The sequence below is a fragment of the Lynx canadensis genome, chromosome X, assembly GCF_007474595.2.
Source record: "Lynx canadensis isolate LIC74 chromosome X, mLynCan4.pri.v2, whole genome shotgun sequence".
NCBI lineage: Eukaryota > Metazoa > Chordata > Mammalia > Carnivora > Felidae > Lynx > Lynx canadensis.
Window position 1 is genome coordinate 47919409 of NC_044321.2, and position 19974 is coordinate 47939382.

At 37.7% G+C, this 19974-nt stretch overlaps 1 protein-coding gene across 1 annotated transcript in view; it reads left to right on the forward strand.

Moving 5' to 3' along the window:
- The window catches only part of KLF8 (Kruppel like factor 8), a 51729-nt gene that overhangs the window by 16029 nt on the left and 15726 nt on the right, over positions 1-19974 (forward strand). Inside the window, exons 4-5 of the mRNA XM_030304801.1 lie at positions 1759-1870; positions 2514-2653. Of these exons, the coding sequence (XP_030160661.1) occupies positions 1759-1870; positions 2514-2653 (252 nt within the window). The remainder of the gene's footprint in view (positions 1-1758; positions 1871-2513; positions 2654-19974) is intronic.

A 19974-nucleotide genomic window follows, 5' to 3' on the forward strand; every position in this document is an offset into this window, starting at 1 on the left:
CTTAACCGACTGCGCCACCCAGGCGCCCCTAGATGTATCTATTTTAGTTTGTAATTGGAAGTGATCAAAGAAAATTTTAGCCCCTGAGTGGTTCAAAATATTTAGTTTCACCACAGCTCTAGAATTATAATCAGTTTTCAATATTGTGCCTTAGGAAGGACATTGGGAAGTTGGAGTATAATCAGAAGAGAGAGTTAGGATGGTGAGAGGTTTCAAACACATGTCAAAGGAGGAGTTGATAAATGTTTAGCATGAATTAAAAAACCAAAAGCGAGATATGTGGGTGGAAATGACTAAAAATCAGATCTTAGATCATTATAAGAAAAAACTTTCTAAGGGTTTTCTATCTTTGAAATTCAATGCCTTGTAATCATTCCATCACCAAATGTAGGAGACTGGAAAACAACATACTAAGCATCAAGTTGCTGAGACTCTGTAGTTGTGTTTTTCTGATTTAAAATGTCATCACTACTTACTAGTGGCTAATTGTTGTAATGGTAAGTGTTTATAACAGTCTTGTTTTTGAGATTCCTCTGAGGGGACTAATTAAAATTTTGGTATCAGTTCTCCTATGGGGAAAGAGATGCAAACAAAAGGGGAAATGAGAAAATAAAATCCCTAGTGAGAATTTGCTGAAATCAAGGCAGTGATAGCACCAAGCAATGATATGATGGGTCTTTCAATTACACCCATAATATCTATGAGTCCATCAGAGCCACTCTAAATAAGAAAAATAGGTTTTAAAAGTTTCAATGTAATTTTAAGCTAAAACCATTAGCCTAGTAGTCTCCAAAATGGTATTCTTACACCTTGGTTTGGAGGTGGGGGAGTGAGGAATGTAAACAAAACAATTGGAACACAAGAATAAGTATCAACATTTCTATTTGTATTTTCTCACTCTTTACATTTTAGTTTGATTTTTCATAATGTATACAGAATTTTAGTCTGCTACAACATTTATTACATATGTGCACACACACATGCAAAGACACACATACATACTGAGATGTATGATTAAAACTTTTTAGTGAATGATACACAATTAGTGTATAGAGGCAACTGCACTAGCCAAAATTCCACCCCACCAACTTTATTGCCACCCTTAAGTTTCTTCTATATAGAAATTTTGGAACTTTGACTAGATCTAGGAGACTGGTGACCATTTGATTGAGTTTTGTTAGGTATGAGAAATATCAGTGGTTGATAATAAAAGATACTCGAGGGCTTCTCTTGACAAAGGTGGAAGGGAAGGATGCCAACATGTATCAAGCTAAGTACTAGTTATGCATTTCATCTTATTGACTTGTTTCCATTTAGGGGCACAAAACCCAAAGGAGTTCTTATCTCTGAGGTGAACCTAGGCATTTACCTTAGGACAGCCAGATAACTATTCAGAAAGTTCAATTCAACAAACATACATTAATCCTGACTTTTCAGGAGACATTTTGTCCTGGGGGCTGGAGATAGAAAGTTAAATCATACCCAGACCCTATTCCATTAACTTACTATCCTAGAGAAGCTCATTCCAGTGGTACTAGAATGCTCCTTATTACCTTTCCCTCAAAGGAATTTTAGCTATGCTAGAATTTTTTTAAGTTCTTCTGTTCCTTCCATATACATACACTTCTTTCATCTTTATTTTTCTTTACTTCTCTATCTTGTTGCTACTTCTCATTGTGGGCTAAAGTGGGAATCCTGAAAATGATATCAGAGGCACATATATTTGTAGCTCACACTGGTCTTTTTCTTTGCTTTTAGTGAAAGTTGACCCCACCTCCATGTCTTCACTGGAGAGCCCAAGTGACAGTGAGGAGAGTGAGATTAAGAGTGGATCCTCGGCTTTACAGGGTGTTCAGGGACTACAGCAAGAGTGAGTACTTTTGTCTTTACTTCAGGCCTGTCTATATATGTGTGTGTTTGTGGTAGAAGTGGAACAAATTCTCATACACAATGGCAAACATTTAATGATAACAAAATGTAGGTAAATTGCCTTCCCAGCAAAGGTGTTAGTTTGTGTGCACACATGTGCATGGACATGCATGTTATGGAAGTGTTGTGTCCTAATTGTCTAGTTCATCAATTTTGTCCTTGAAAAATTTTCAAATTTCCTCTAAAGTACAGTTGAATAATGTTTCTCTCTTTAAGATTAAAGCACTCTTGTCTTCCAATGTTAGAACCAATAAGGCATTGTTTTGTGTTTTAACAACCATGTTGTATGAAAAAATACATTTATGTAAACACAAACATGAGACTTGTTAGAGTGAAATGCTCACAACTAGAACAGAAAACACCCAAGGAAACATTACCACCTCTCAGGACCTGCATTTACTGCAAAGAATGGCCTAGTTGAGGGAATTGCTTGAACTATTTCAATTATTTCTTCTCTTGAAGACTTACTGTTAAATTTGCATAAATTAAATGCATGTATGAGGTGATCCCACTCTATGTAAGTCCATTTATTTAGCTTCCACGTTAAAATCATTCTTTGGTCCTATCTCTCTTTCTTTGCTCAGACCATCAGCAATGACCCAAATGCAGGGAGAAGAGTCTCTTGATTTGAAGAGAAGACGGATTCACCAATGTGACTTTGCAGGATGCAACAAAGTGTACACCAAAAGCTCCCACCTGAAAGCCCACCGCAGAATCCATACAGGTCTGCCCACCTCCACTCCATCCCCAACATACATACATACACACACACACACACACACACACACAAGTCTGAGAGATCGGAGGAAAGAAAGTCTTGAAACAAAGACTGATCCATTTATACACATGGGCCCAAGCTTCATTAGTGGATTTTACTCTTATGTCTTGTTCTTACTCACATGTGGCTTTTATAAAGCCAAACTAGGAAAACACTAAGTCTGGTGTCTTCTGAATAGGCATTACCCCACTGAGAACCTGTGGCTCTCAGTGGTAAATAATAACATTTATGTTAAAATTAAGCAGCTGAGACACCACTCCTTCCCTTATTACCACAGCGCCACAGGTTTTGTTGAGTATTGAAAAACAGAAAGACAGTTTAAACCGAGTGAAATTAAAGCAGGCTTTTGGAGCTAAGCACAATACACCAACCTATAACATGCTGTTGTTCACTAGAAAAAAGGGCGCACATTGAAAAAATAGTAAGTAAAGCAGACCTGGTAGGGATGTGTCAAACCGGAGGGCACCTGCCCCCTCTGAAACAGAATTGTCACTCAACTCCAACTAATTATTACCAAATTTACCAAATTTTAAAGAAAAGCAGAAAATTAATACTTTTATGTGAAATATGCTAGAATTTGGATGTTGGCCTATAATGTAAAAAGTTTTATAGCACCATGGAATCAAAGTAGCTTGCCAAGGGCCAGATGTAGATCGTCAATCATTAGTTTATACCCTCTGCTTTGTAGACTCCTTCTCCCCAGTCATCTCTAGCTCAGAAATGAGGCTTGGACACCATGGATAAGAAAGGGGCCTTTCTTTCTTGTAAACATGCATTGTGTTAACACTTGCTTTGTTAGGATTTGTATGTAGGAAACCAGAATCCTAGTTGCTGTGCCCTGAAGCTCTGAACAGGTGAAAAATTTCCAGGTTGCAAGGTCCCAACATTCCTGTGGCACTCTTCTTATTCGTTGATGTTTTGTTTGCCTTTCCTTCATGTAGAGTACAGGCTTATTCCACACACATGTGTGTGAGTGTGTATATATGTGTGTATATATATGTATTTTTGTGTATAAACATAAATATATATTAAGTATTTAAGCTTAAAATTTCAACATGTAAAACTAAAATAGTTTACTGGACTTTCAAGTACCCTTCACCCAATTTAACAATTGTATCAGTATATGCCCAATTTTGCTTTTTCCACATCCCTACTGACTCCCCCATTCTGTAGCGTATTTTGGACAATATTACAGACATCATATCATCATAGTCATAAATACTTCAACATGTTTTTTACAAAGATAAAGATTTTTAAAAACAGGCACAATATTACTATCACATACAAATTCCTTAATATTGATTTTTCTTAATATTGATATCACATTTCATAATATCAAATTTCCCCAACTGTCTAATAAATGTTTTTTTTAATATTTGTTCAAATTAAGATTTAAACAAAGCTCATATATTAAATAATTTAATCAACATGAGAAGGAGAGAGCTATGACAAAAGTTTGAGGAAATAGTGTTCTTTGCTAGGCAGAATAAAAAAGCTGCTGTGATATGGGAGTAAGCTTGCCTTCTTTTTTTTTCAATATATGAAATTTATTGTCAAATTGTTTTCCATACAACACCCAGTGCTCATCCCAAAAGGTGACCTCCTCAATACCCATCACCCAACCTCCCTCCCTCCCACCCCCCATCAACACTCACTTTGTTCTTAGTTTTTAAGAGTCTCTTCTGCTTGGGCTCTCTCCCACTCTAACCTCTTTTTTTTTTCCTTCCCCTTCCCCATGGGTTTCTGTTAAGTTTCTCAGGATCCACATAAGAGTGAAAACATATGGTATCTGTTTTTCTATGTATGGCTTATTTCACTTAGCATCACACTCTACAGTTCCATCCACATTGCTACACAGGGCCATATTTCGTTCTTTCTCATTGCCCTGTAGTACTCCATTGTGTACATAAACCACAATTTCTTTATCCATTCATCAGTTGATGGACATTTAGGCTCTTTCCATAATTTGGCTATTGTTGAAAGTGCTGCTATAAACATTGGGGTTCAAGTGCTCCTATGCATCAGTACTCCTGTATCCCTTGGGTAAAGTCCAGCAGTGCTATTGCTGGGTCATAGGGTAGGTCTAGTTTTAATTTTCTGAGGAACCTCCACACTGTTTTCCAGAGTGGCTGCACCAATTTGCATTCCCACCAACAGTGCAAGAGGGTTCCCGTTTCTCCACATCCTCTCCAGCATCTATAGTCTCCTGATTTGTTCATTTGGCACTCTGGCGTGAGGTGATATCTGAGTGTGGTTTTGATTTGTATTTCCCTGATAAGGAGTGACGTTGAGCACCTTTTCATATGCCTGTTGGCCATCCAGATGTATTCCATAGAGAAGTGTCTATTCATGTTTTCTGCCCATTCCTTCACTGGGTTCTTTGTTTTTCGGGTGTGGAGTTTGGTGAGCTCTTTATAGATTTTGGATACTGGCCCTTTGTCCGATATGTCATTTGCAAATATCTTTTCCCATTCCGTTGGTTGCCTTTTAGTTTTGCTGGTTGCTTCCTTTGCTGTGCAGAAGCTTTTTATCTTCATAAGGTCCCAGTAATTCATTTTTGCTTTTAATTCCCTTGCCTTTGGGGATGTGTCAAGTAATACACTACTACAGCTGAGGTCAGAGAGGTCTTTTCCCGCTTTCTCCTCTAGGGTTTTGATGGTTTCCTGTCTCACATTCAGGTCCTTTATCCATTTTGAGTTTATTTTTGTGAATGGTGTGAGAAAGTGGTCTAGTTTCATCCTTCTACATGTTGCTGTCCAGTTCTCCCAGCACCATTTGTTAAAGAGACTGTCTTTTTTCCATTGGATGTTCTTTCCTGCTTTGTCAAAGATGAGTTGGCCATACGTTTGTGGGTCTAGTTCTGGGGTTTCTATTCTATTCCATTGGTCTATGTGTCTGTTTTTGTTCCAATACCATGCTATCTTGAGGAGTACAGCTTTGCAGTAGAGGCTAAAGTCTGGGATTGTGATGCCTCCTGCTTTGGTCTTCTTCAAAATTACTTTGGCTATTAAGGACCTTTTGTGGTTCCATATGAATTTTAGGATTGCTTGTTCTAGTTTCGAGAAGAATGCTGGTACAATTTTGCTTGGGATTGCATTGGATGTGTAGATAGCTTTGGGTAGTATTGACATTTTGACAATATTTATTCTTCCAATCCATGAGCAGGGAATGTCTTTCCATTTCTTTATATCTTCTTCAATTTCCTTCATAAGCTTTCTATAGTTTTCAGCATACAGATCTTTGACATCTTTGGTTAGATTTATTCCTAGGTCTTTTATGCTTCTTGGTGCAATTGTGAATGGGATCAGTTTCTTTATTTGTCTTTCTGTTGCTTCATTGTTAGTGTATGAGAATGCAACTGATTTCTGTACATTGATTTTGTATATTGCAACTTTGCTGAATTCATGTATCAGTTCTGGCAGATTTTGGTGGAGTCTATCGGGTTTTCCATGTATAATATCATGTCATCTGCAAAAAGCGAAAGCTTGACTTCATCTTTGCCAATTTTGATGCATTTGATATCCTTTTGTTGTCTGATTGCTGATGCTAGAACTTCCAACACTATGTTAAACAACAGCGGGGAGAATGGGCATCCCTGTCGTGTTCCTGATCTCAGGGGGAAAGCTCTCAGTTTTTCCACATTGAGGATGATGTTAGCTGTGGGCTTTTCATAAATGGCTTTTATGATGTTTAACTATGTTCCTTCTATCCCGACTTTCTCAAGGGTTTTTATTAAGAAAGGGTGCTGAATGTTGTCAAAGGCCTTTTCTGCATCGATTGACAGGATCATATGGTTCTTATCTTTTCTTTTATTAATGTGATGTATCACGTTGATGGAATTGCGAATGTTGAGCCAGCCCTGCATCCCAGGAATGAATCCCACTTGATCATGGTGAATAATTCTTTTTATATGCTGTTGAAAATCGATTTGCTAGTATCTTATTGAGAATTTTTGCATCCATATTCATCAGGGATATTGGCCTGTAGTTCTCTTTTTTTACTGGGTCTGTGTCTGGTTTAGGAATCAAAGTAGTACTGGCTTCATAGATGAGTCTGGAAGTTTTCTTTCCCTTTCTATTTCTTGGAATAGCTTGAGAAGGATAGGTATTATCTCTGCTTTAAACGTCTGGTAGAACTCCCCTGGGAAGCCATCTGGTCCTGGACTCTTATTTGTTGGGAGATTTTTGATAACCGATTCAATTTCTTTGCTGGTTATGGGTCTGTTCAAGCTTTCTATTTCCTCCTGATTGAGTTTTGGAAGTTTGTGGGAGTTTAGGAATTTGTCCATTTCTTCCAGGTTGTCCCATTTGTTGGCATATAATTTTTCATAGTATTCCCTGATAATTGTTTGTATCTCTGAGGGATTGGTTGTAATAATTCCATTTTCATTCCTGATTTTATCTATTTGGGTCATCTCCCTTTTCTTTTTGAGAAGCCTGGCTAGAGGTTTGTCAATTTTGTTTATTTTTTCAAAAAACCAACTCTTGGTTTCGTTGATCTGCTCTACAGTTTTTTTAGATTCTCTATTGTTTATTTTTGCTCTGATTTTTATTATTTCTCTTCTTCTGCTGGGTTTAGGCTGCCTTTGCTGTTCTGCTTCTATTTCCTTTAGGTGTGCTGTTAGATTTTGTATTTGGGATTTTTCTTGTTTCTTGAGATAGGCCTGGATCGCGATGTATTTTCCTCTCAGGACTGCCTTCGCTGCATCCCAAAGTGTTTGGATTGTTGTATTTTCATTTTCGTTTGTTTCCATATATTTTTAAATTTCTTCTCTAATTGCCTGGTTTACCCACTCATTCGTTAGTAGGGTGTTCTTTAACCTCCATGCTTTTGGAGGTTTTCCAGACTTTTTCCTGTGGTTGATTTCAATCTTCATAGCATTGTGGTCTGAAAGTATGCATGGTATGATATCAATTCTTGTATACTTATGAAGGGCTGTTTTGTGACCCAGTATATGATCTATCTTGCAGAATGTTCCATGTGCACTCGAGAAGAAAGTATATTCTGTTGCTTTGGGATGCAGAGTTCTAAATAGATCTGTCAAGTCCATCTGATCCAATGTCTCATTCAGGGCCCTTGTTTCTTTATTGACTGTGTGTCTAGATGATCTATCCATTTCTGTAAGTGGGGTGTTAAAGTCCCCTGCAATTGCCACATTCTTATCAATAAGGTTGCTTATGTTTATGAGTAATTGTTTTATATATTTGGGGGCTCCCGTACTCTGCGCATAGACATTTATAACTGTTAGCTCTTCCTGATGGGTAAACCCTGTAATTATTATATAATGCCCTTCTTCATCTCTTGTTACAGCCTTTAATTTAAAGTCTAGTTTCTCTGATATAAGTATGGCTTACTCCAGCTTTCTTTTGGCTTCCAGTAGCATGATAAATAGTTCTCCATCCCTTCACTCTCAATCTAAAGGTGTCCTATGTCTAAAATGAGTCTCTTGTAGACAGCAAATAGATGGGTCTTGTTTTTTTATCCATTCTGATACCCTATGTCTTTTGGTTGGTGCATTTATTCCATTTACATTCAGTGTTATTATAGAAAGATATGGGTTTAGAGTCATTGTGATGTCTGTATGTTTTATGCTTGCAGCAATGTCTCTGGTACTTTGTCTCACAGGATTCCCCTTAGGATCTCTTGTAGGGCTGGTTTGGTGGTGATGAATTCCTTCAGTTTTTGTTTGTTTGGGAAGACCTTTATCTCTCCTTCTATTCTAAATGACAGACTTGCTGGATAAAGGATTGTCGGCTGCATATTTTTTCTGTTCATCGCATTGAAGATCTCCTGCCATGCCTTTCTGGCCTGCCAAGTTTCAAAAGAGAGATCAGTTATGAGTCTTATAGGTCTCCCTTTATATGTTAGGGCACGTTTATCCCTTGCTGCTTTCAGAAATTTCTCTTTATCCTTGTTTTTTGCCAGTTTCCCTATGATATGTTGTGCAGAAGCTTGATTCAAGTTATGTCTGAAGGGAGTTCTCTGTGCCTCTTTGATTTCAATGCCTTTTCCTTCCCCAGTTCAGGGAAGTTCTCAGCTATTATTTCTTCAAGTACCCCTTCAGCACCTTTCCGTCTCTCTTCCTCCTCTGGGATACCAATTATACATATATTATTTCTTTTCAGTGTATCACTTTGTTCTCTAATTTTCCCCTCATACTCCTGGATTTTTTTATCTCTCTTTTTCTCAGCTTCCTCTTCTTCCACAATTTTATCTTCTAGTTCACCTATTCTCTCCTCTGCCCTTCAATCTGAGCCGTGAACGTTTCCATTTTATTTTGCATCTCGTTTAAAGCGTTTTTCAACTCCTCGTGACTATTCTTTAGTCCCTTGATCTCTGTAGCAAGAGATTCTCTGCTGTCCTCTATACTGTTTTCAAGCACAGCAATTAATTTTATGACTATTATTCTAAATTCACTTTCTGTTATATTATTTAAGTCCTTTTTATCACTTCATTAGCTGTTGTCATTTCCTGGAGATTCTTTTCAGGGGAATTCTTCCGTTTGGTCATTTTGGATAGTCCCTGTAGTGGTGTGGACCTGCAGGGCACTTCCCCTGTGCTGTGGTGTATAACTGGAGTTGGTGGGCAGGGCTGCAGTCAGACCTGATGTCTGCCCCCAGCCCCCAATGGGGCCACAGTCCGACTGGTGTGTGCCTTCTCTTCCCCTCTCCTAGGGGCGGGATTCACTGTGGGGTGGCATGGCCGATCTGGGCTACTCACACACTGCCAGGGTTGTGGTGCTGGGGATCTGCTGTATTAGCTGGGTGGGTAGGCAAGGTGCATGGGGCAAGAGGGGCAGGCTTAGCTTGCTTCTCCTTATGTGGTCCACTTCAGGAGGAGCCCTGTGGCAGCGGGTGGGAGTCAGACCCACTGCCAGAGTGGTGGTTCCACAGAAGCACAGCGTTGGGTTTTGCGTGGAGCAAGCAAGTTCCCTGGCAGGAACTGGTTCCCTTTGGGATTTTGGCTGGGGATGGGCGAGGGAGATGGCGCTGGCTAGTGCCTTTGTTCCCCGCCAAACTGAGCTCTGTCATCCCAGGGCTCAGCAACTCTCCCTCCCTTTGTCCTCCAGCCTTCCAGCTTTCTGAGCAGAGCTGATAACTTATGACCTCCCAGATGCTAAGTCCGCTTGCTGTCAGAACACACTCCGTCCAGCCCGTCCTCTTTTGCAAGCCAGACTCGGGGCTCTGCTTGGCCGGCGGGCCGCCCCTCTGCCCCAGATCCCTCCCGCCAGTCTGTGGAGTGCACACCGCCTCGCCCCCTTTCCTACCCTCTTCTGTTTGCCTCTCGTCTGCGCTTGGCTCTGGAGACTCCATTCTGCTAATCCTCTGGCGGTTTTCTAGGTTATTTAGGCAGGTGTAGGTGGAATCTAAGTGATAAGCAGGATGCACGGTGAGCCCAGAGTCCTCCTATGCTGCCATCTTCCCTGTTCCCTCTGCTTTTCTTCTTTTAATAACTGACAGAATATCAGCATAAATAGGGTGTATTGAATACAGTGGTTGGTTGGAGAAACCTTCATGTGCAAGAGTGAAAGGGGGAAGACCACTTAAGGGGCTACTGTAATGATCCAGGAAAAAAAAATTATAAAAGTCTGACTAGTAGGTTGGGAGTGGATGTGGAGAAAAATGAGTGTATTGAGATGGAAGGGACACTTACAACTGTCAGATTTCTTTTTGGGGGGCTGTGTGGACAGAGGTGTCATTTACAGAGATAGGGAGTTTGTCAGTGATGAACACAGTAGTGGGAAAATTCCCATGGAATCAAACCTTGGTATTCAACCAAGGTATACTTTTCTCTATTCCTGGTATTCCACAGGTTCTTTAAAACTGAGGTAGCTGCAGAAATGCCTGCTCCATTGATGTCCAAAGATTAGAGTTCATTGCAAGGGGCCCAGAGAATAACATCCCTGTCTCTGGTAGATATTCTCTCAGCAGAAAACCATGAGGTCCATGTTTATTTGGATACCACCTGTAGTATACAGCACAGCTGTGCATCTCCACTGAGCTTACAATTATACAAAGCAAGAGTTGCAGATACAACAATTCCTACTAAACAACTTTCAAGTTCTACTGTTTAAGAATGGGACCACCCAATCACCCTGGCTCAAAATTGATCACTGATTTTTAACATTCTTTTATGATCTCAGTTATTTGTTTCTGAAGTTCTATTATTTCTTTCTTCAAATAGTTCTTTTATTAAGGATGTAGACAATGTATGCCAAGAGCATATATTGTGGAGCTACATTGTCTGGATTTGACATCCCAGTCTACTATCATTAGCTGAAAGTTACTCCACCATTTTCAGCCTTGGTTTTCTTATCTACTATCTGCATATTAATAGTGAAAAACACTTATAATAATATCTGACATACAGTAAACACTCAGCAAATATTAGCTATTATTAAGGTTCTCTCAGTTCCAATCTCACTGCCACACCCCTTAGCCTTTTTGTCTTGATTAATTCTTTTGCCCCTAACTTTGATTAACTCTAGTTGACGATTAAAATTGTATATATTTGAGGTAAATGAAAATGGTAATGGAGTAGGAGGACCCTAGGTCACTTTGTCCTATGAACACAACCAGATAACTATCAAATCAACCTAAATATTCCAGAAATATACCTGAAGACATACAGAACAAATTACACAACTAAAAAGACAGGGGTCACACCAAAGAAGGTAGGAAGTGTGGTCACGTGATTTAGGAAAGAAACATTGCTGTTGCTGCAGAGGGAAAGGATCCATCCTTTCAACAGAGAAAGTTGAGAGAGGACCACACAGGGGAACACACAAGGAAAATATTTACCCAAAGTCATTGGCTTGGAAAATGAAAGGTGCTAAATTTTCTGACTTCATGCAATCAGCAGGGCTTAGAGCTTAGACTTTTAAAGGTCAGCAAGCTAGACTGGGACATAGCAGAAGGGCACTGCTCTGCTCCTAGAGAGAAAGAGGTCAGGACACCAAAGGGTAGACAGCATGGAAACAGTGAACTGAAGAGTGCCTGGGGCATTGAGCAGAGATATTATTTGCTTTCCTCAGAACAAGTCCCTGAGAGGTAGTACTCATGGAGACACATTTCCAGGAACAAAGGAGGTGGCATGTGTCACTTCCTCTACCCACCCCTCAGCATAAACAAAGCCACCTGCAGGAAGCAGCACAGTGCAGACATTGGCTGCCTAACTTTCATACACAAAGCCCCATTGTCCCATACACAGGTGGGTCTGCCCTTTACAGTCAAACTTGCCTCAGTCCCTGCAAGCAGGCCCCTCCCCCATAAGACTAGCACAAACACCTGCCCACACCACATCTCCTGACCTGAGAGTACTGTAGAGCCTCAGTACCAGTAAAGATGGTGACAGATATCATTTCACAAGCAGACCAAGCACAACTAGTTGAAACGTGCCATATTGAAGCCAGGAACCAAACATTACCAACAGTAGGCAAGGAGAGCCTCAGCAGATTGCAGACCTGAAAGATAGAGCAGACAAAATACAAGAACAGTACACATGCAAAACACACCAGAGATACTTGGTGAAGTGCCAAGCCCTCACATTATGTGACCTCTTCATAAGGCCATTACTTTCCTGAGCAGGAAACATAACTGGCTTTTCTAACATACAGAAGAAGGCAAAGACATAGACAAAACTCAAACACAGAGGAATTTATCCCAAAATAAAGAAATAGATAAGGTTAAACCCAGAGATCTAAGTGAAACAGATATAAGTAAAATGCCTGATTTAAAGCAACAATGATAAGCATACACACTGGGCTTGAGAAAAGTATACAAACCATCAGTGAGACACTTATGACAGAGACAAAGAGTTAAAAAAAGAATCAATTAGAGATGAAAAGTGCAATAAATGAGATTAAAAACATGCTTGATGCAATGAACAGCAGGATGGAAGAAGCAGAGGAATGAATTAGTGACCTAGATGACAAAGTAATGGAAAGTAATAAAGCTGAACAAAAGAGAAGAAGAATTATACAACATGTGAATAGACTTAAGGAACTCAGTGACTCTGTCAAATGTAATAATATTTGTACTATAGGAGTCCCAGAAGAAGCAAAGAGAGACATGGAAGTAGAAAATTTATTTGAAGAAATAATAGCTGAAAACATCCCTAATCTGGGGACAGAAACACATATCCAGATCCAGGAGGCACAGAGAATTCCCACCAGAATCAATAAGAACAGGCTAACCCCAAGACATATTTTAATTAAATTTGCAAAATATAGTTACAAAGAAAAAATATTAAAAGCAGCAAGACAAAAGAGGTCCTTAAACTACAAGGAAAACTACAAGGGATTTCTCAACAGAAACCTGGAAAGACAGATGGGAATGGAATGGTATATACAAAGTACTAAATGGGAAAAAATCTGAAGCCAAGAATACTCTATCCAGGAATACTATCATTCATAATAGGAGTGGTAAAAGTTTCTGATATAAAAACTGAATAGCTCCATGCAAAGAATGAAATTTGAACACTTTCTTGCACCATACAAAAAATTAAGTCAAAATGGATTAAAGACATAAATGTAAGACAGGAAATCATTAAAATCCTAGAGAAGAACACAGGTAATAACATCTTTGACATTGGCAATACCAACTTTTTACTAGATATGCCTCATGAGGCAAGGGAAACAAAAACAAAAAGAAATTACTGCCACTTCATCAAAATGAAAAGCATCTCACAGTAAAGGAAACAAACAAGCAAAATAACCTAAAAGGCCACCTATGGAATGGGATAAAATTTTTGCAAATAACATGTCTGGTAAAGGGTTACTGTCCAAAATATATAAAGAACTTAAAATAGTCAACATAAAACACACAAGTAATCCAGATAAAATATAGCCAGAAGGCATGAATAGATATTTTTCCAAAGAACACAGAAGATGGCCAGTGGAAATATGAAAATATGCTCAACATCACTGATCATCAGAAATACAAATCAAAACTACAATGAGATATCATCTCACACATTTCATAATGGCTAAAATTAACAACACAGCAAATAATAGGTGTTGGTGAGGATGTGGAAAAAGGGAAATCTTCTTGCACTGTTGGTGGGAATGCAAACTGGTGCAGCCACTCTGGAAAACAGTGTGGATCTTCCTCAGAGTGTTAAAGATAGAACTACCCTATGATCCAGCAATTTATGTAAAGAATACACAAATACTTATTTGAAGGGATACGTGCATCTTAATGTTTATAGCATTATCAACAATAGCCAAATTATGGAAAGAGCCCAAATGTCCTTTGACTGATGAATGGATAAAGAAGATGTGGTATGTATAATATAAAGCCAATATTATTCAGCCATCAAAAAGAATGAAATCTTGCCTTTTGCAGTAATGTGGATGAAGCTAAAGAGTATCATGGAAAGTGAAATATGACATATTTCACTCATATATTTCCACATATATATTTACTCATATGTGGGATTTAAAAATCAAAACAAATAATCATGGGAGAAAAGAAGAGAAAAAGCAAACCAAGAAAACAACTTTTAACCATAGAGGGCAAACTGATGTTTACCAGAGGGCAGGTGGGTGGGAATTTGGGTTAAACTGGTGATGGAGATTAAGGAGTGCACTTGTTGTGAAGAGCACTTGGCATTGTTTGTAAGTGTTGAATAACTGAATTATGCACCTGAAACTAATATTATACTGTATGTTAACTAACTGGAATTTAAATTTAAAAAAGAAGCCTATGGGAATAGCTGCATGCTTAGCACATGGAAAACCCACTGTGTGTAAACTTTCTGTCGAGTAATATCTGCTTTCATTAAGATATAAGTTATGTGTAGAAAGATAAGATAGTATCAGTATGCTTAACTAGTTGGAATTATCATGTGTATAATGCATCCTTCAACTAATGTCTTCTTTGAGTAAGATACACGTGTTTGTAAATGTATGTGTAGAAGCATATGGGAATAGCTGCATGCTTAACACTCTGAAACCATGCTATGTATGATCTGTCTTTCAAGTATCATCTTATTTCATTAAAAGTTTCTACACATACCTGTAAAGGCATATGGGAATAGTCATATGCTTAACTCATTGAAACTACTTTGTATATAAATCATCATTCAAGTAACTTCTTTCATTGATATAGATGTGTTTATAAATGTATGTGTAGAAGCATGTGGGAATAGATCTATTCTTTCTTGAATGAAACTAGGTAGCATATAATTTATATTTCAAGTAACACCTTCTTTCATTAAGATATACATGTTTGTAAACATATGTTAGGAGCATATAGGAAGATCCCTGTCCTTATCTCACTGAAACTACACTGTGTAAAATCCCTCATTCAAATAACATCTTATTTCATTAACATATGTGTGTTTATAAATGGATGCAATAGAAGTACAAGGGAAGAGCCTGGTGCTTCACACATTGAAATTACAATGTATATATACAAATGGAATACTACGTGGCAATGAGAAAGAATGAAATATGGCCTTTTGTAGCAACATGGATGGAACTGGAGAGTGTTATGCTAAGTGAAAATAAGCCATACATAGAAAGATACCATATGTTTTCACACTTATGTAGGTCCTAAGAAACTTAACAGAAGTCCATGGGGGAGGGGAAGAAAAAAAAAAGAAGTTAGAGAGGGAGAGAGCCAAAGCATAAGAGACTCTTAAAAACTAAAAACAAACAGAGGGTTGATGGGGGTGGGAGGGAGAGGAGGGTGGTTGATGGGTATTGAGGAGGTCACCTTTTGGGATGAGCACTGGGTGCTGTATGGAGACCAATTTGACAATAAATTTCATATTAAAAAAAGAAAAAAGAAATTACAATGTATAAACTGTCATCTAAGTAACATCTTCTTTCAGTAATATAAACCCACTAATAACTGACCCCATAACCCTAGGTATAAACCTTAACACTAACATTAACTCCTAATAACTAAACCTAAACCTAAGTCCTAACCTCTATCCCTAACCTTAAATTTAACCCTAAATATAACCCTCTGGTTTTAGAGGGTTATAGTTTTGTAAACTATAGTATACCAGGAACATACACTTACCCTGACCCTAAACCTAACCCTAACCCTATATCTGAGAAGAAAAAAAAATGGAATGTATATGTGTATACACACACACACACACACAATGGAATATTACTCAGGGATTTAAAAAAAAAAGAATGAAATCTTGCCATTAGCAATGACATGGATGGAGATAGAGAAGTGTATGCTAACTGAAATCAGTCACAGAAAGAAAAATAACATGTGATTTAGAATTTAAGAAACAAAACAAATGAGAAAAGGGGGGAAAAAGAATGAGAAGCAAACCCAGAAACAGACCATTAACCATAGATCAAAAACTAATGGTTACCAGAAGCGAGGTGGGTAGGGATATGTTTTAAATAGGTGATAAGGATTAAGGAGTACACTTGTTATGATGAACACCAGGTGTTCTATGTAAGCGTTGAATCACTATTTTATACACCTGAAAATATATTACAAATATGGTAACTAACTGGAATTTAAATAAAAACACTAAAAAGAATTTCCCAGGCAAACAAAAATTAAAGCAGTTCAGGACAACTAAAACAGGCATGAAGGAAATATTAAGGGAACTTGTTGAGTGCAAAGGAGAGGCCAAAATTGACAGAGACAAGAAAGAATTAGAGAAAATCTCTAGAAACAATGACAAAATAAGTAAAATGGCACTAAATACACTCCTATCAATAATTACTTTGAATTTAAATGGACTAAACACTCCAAGAAAAGACAAAGAGTGTCAGAATGGATTTAAAAAACCACAAGACCCATCTATTTGTTGCCAACAAGAGACTCATTTTAGACCTAAAGACACCTTCAGACTGAAAATGAGGGCATGAAGAAAATTTATTGTTCAAATGGGTGTCAAAAGAAGACCAAAGTATCAATACTTATATTAGACTAACTACATGTACAACAAAGACTGCAACAAGGAAAAAAAAAGGGGAATATATAGATAAAAAGAAGACAATACAACAAGAAGATATAATCATTGTAAATATTTATGCACCCAACATGAGAGCACCCGGATATATAAAATAATTAATAACAAATATAAAAAAACTAATTTAAAATACTACAATAACAGTAGGGAACTTTCTTTCTTTATTTTATTTTTTAATATGAAATTTATTGTCAAATTGGTTTCCATACAACACCCAGTGCTCATCCCAACAGGTGCCCTCCTCAATGCCCATCACCCACCCTCTCCTCCCTCCCACCCCCCATGAACCCTCAGTTTGTTCTAGTTTTTAAGAGTCTCTTATGGTTTGCTTCCTTCCCTCTCTGTAACTTTTTTCCCTTCCCCTCCCCCATGGTCTTCTGTTAAGATTCTCAGGATTCACATAAGAGTGAAAACATACATTACCTGTCTTTCTCTGTATGACTTATTTCACTTAGCATAACACTCTCCAGTTCTCTCCACGTTGCTACAAAAGGCCAGATTTCATTCTTTCTCATCGCAAAGTAGTATTCTATTGTATATATAAACCACAACTTCTTTATCCATTCATCAATTGATGGACATTTAGACTCATCAGGGAAATACAAATCAAAATCACACTGAGACATCACCTCACGCCAGTCAGAGAGGCTAAAATGAACAAATCAGGAAACTATAGATGCTGGAGAGGATGTGGAGAAATGGGAACCCTCTTGCACTGTTGGTGGGAATGTAAACTGGTGCAACTGCTCTGGAAAACAGTGTGGAGGTTCCTCACAAAATTAAAAATAGATCTACCCTATGACCCAGCAATAGCACTGCTAGGATTTTACGCAAGGGATACAGGAGTGCTGATGCATAGGGGCACTTGTACCCCAATGTTGATAGCAGCACTTTCAACAATAGCCAAATTATGGGAATACTAGGGAACTTTAACTCCCCACTTACATAAATGGACAGAAGAACTAAACAGAAAATCAACAAACAATGGCTTTTAATGATAAACTGTACCAGATGGACTACCAGGTACATTCAGAACATTCCATCCTAGAACAACAGAATACACATTCTTTTCAAGTGCATTTGGAACATTCTCCAGAATAGATCAATATTAGAACACCAAACAGACCTCAACAAATAAAAAAAATGTAAACCATACCATACAATTTTTCTGATGACAATGGTATGAAACTAGAAATCAACCATAAAAAAAACTATAGAGAGAACACAAATACATGGAGGTGAAACAACATTCTACTTAGCAATAAGTGGGTCAAACAGACAATGAAAGAATAAACTTAAAAGTACACAGAAACAAATGAAAGTGAAAACACAATGGTCCCAAAGCTTTAAGGTGCAGCAAAAGCAGTGTTAAAAAGAAAGTATATAGCAATACAGGCCTATCTCAGAAGCAAGAAAAATTTCAAACAATCCAACCTTACACCTAAAGGAGCTACTAAAAAAACAACAAAACAAAACAAAAACAAAACAAACAAAAACAAAAACAAAGCCTACGCTACCATAAGGAAGGAAATAATAAAGATTAGAGAAGAAATAAATGATATAGAAGCTAAAAATAAAGAAAAACAATAGAAAAGATCAATGAAATAAAGACTTGGTTCTTTTACAAGTTAATGAAAAAGATAAGCCTCTAGCCAGACTCATCAAAAAGAGAAAGAACCCAATTAAATAAAATCACAAATGAGAGAGGAAAAATATCTCAACAATCAACACCACAGAAATACAAACCATTATAAAATAATTTTATGAAAAATTATATGCTAAAAAAAACTGGACAACCTGGAAGAAATGGATGATTTCCTAAAAACATAAACTACCAAAACTGAAACAGTAAGAAATAGACAACTTGAACAGACAAATAACCAGAAAAATAGTTGAATCAGTAATCAAAGACTGCCAACAAACAAAACTCCAGGACCAGGTGGCTACACAGGAAAATTATACCAAACATTTAAGAAGAGCTAATACCTATTTTCCATAAACTATTCCAAAATTAATAGAAAAGGATAGAAAACTTCCAAATTCATTTTATGAGGAAAGCATTACCCTGTTACCCAAACCAGAAAAAGACACCAATTATAAAAAGGGAACTAAAGGAGAATACCCTTAATAAACACAGATGCAAAAATTCTTAGTAAAATACTAGCAAGCCAAATCCAACAATACATTAAAAATTATTCACCACAATCACGTGGGATTTATTCCTGGGTTACAATGCTGGCTTGATATTTGCAAATCAACCAATGTGATACATCACATTAATGAAACAAATTATAAGAACCATACCACCATTTCGATAGATGCGGAAAAAAACATTTGACAAACTACAACATCCATTCATGATAAAAACCCTCAGCAAGGTAGGATAAGAGAGAGCATATCTCAACATAATGAAGGACATCTATGAAAGACCCACAACTAATATTATCCTCAATACGGAAAAATCAGAGCTTTTCCTCTACAATCAGGAAAAAGACACTGCTGTCAACTAACACCACTGTTATTTAACATAATACTGGAAGTCTTAGCCACAGGAATCAGGCAACAAAAAGAAATAAAATGCATTGAAATCAGCACGGAGGAAGTAAAACACTCTTTGCAGATGATATGGTAGTCTATATAGAAAACCTGAAAATCTCCACCAAAAATTGCTAGAAATGATAAATGAATTGTGTGAAGTTTTAGGATACAAAATCAATATACACAAATCTGTTGCATTTTTATCCAACAATAATGAATCAACAGAAAGAGAAATTAACAAAACGGTACAACTGCACCAAAATCAATAAGAAACATAGGAATAAATGTAACCAAAGAGATTAAAGACCCATATTCTGAAAAGTATAAATACTCATGAAAGAAATAGAAAATGACACAAATAAATGAAAAGAAATTCCATGCTCATGGATTGAAAGAACAAATATTGTTAAAAATTACACTACACAGGGGCGCCTGGGTGGCGCAGTCGGTTAAGCGTCCGACTTCAGCCAGGTCACGATCTCGTGGTCCGTGAGTTCGAGCCCCGCGTCGGGCTCTGGGCTGATGGCTCAGAGCCTGGAGCCTGCTTCCGATTCTGTGTCTCCCTCTCTCTCTGCCCCTCCCCCGTTCATGCTCTGTCTCTCTCTGTCCCAAAAATAAAATAAAACGTTGAAAAAAAAAATTAAAAAAAATTACACTACACAAAGAAATCTACACATTTCATAAAATTTATGTCAAAATTAAAACAGCATTTTTCAGAGTTAGAACAAAGATTCCTAAAATTTGTATGGAACCACACAAGACCCCAAATAGCCAAA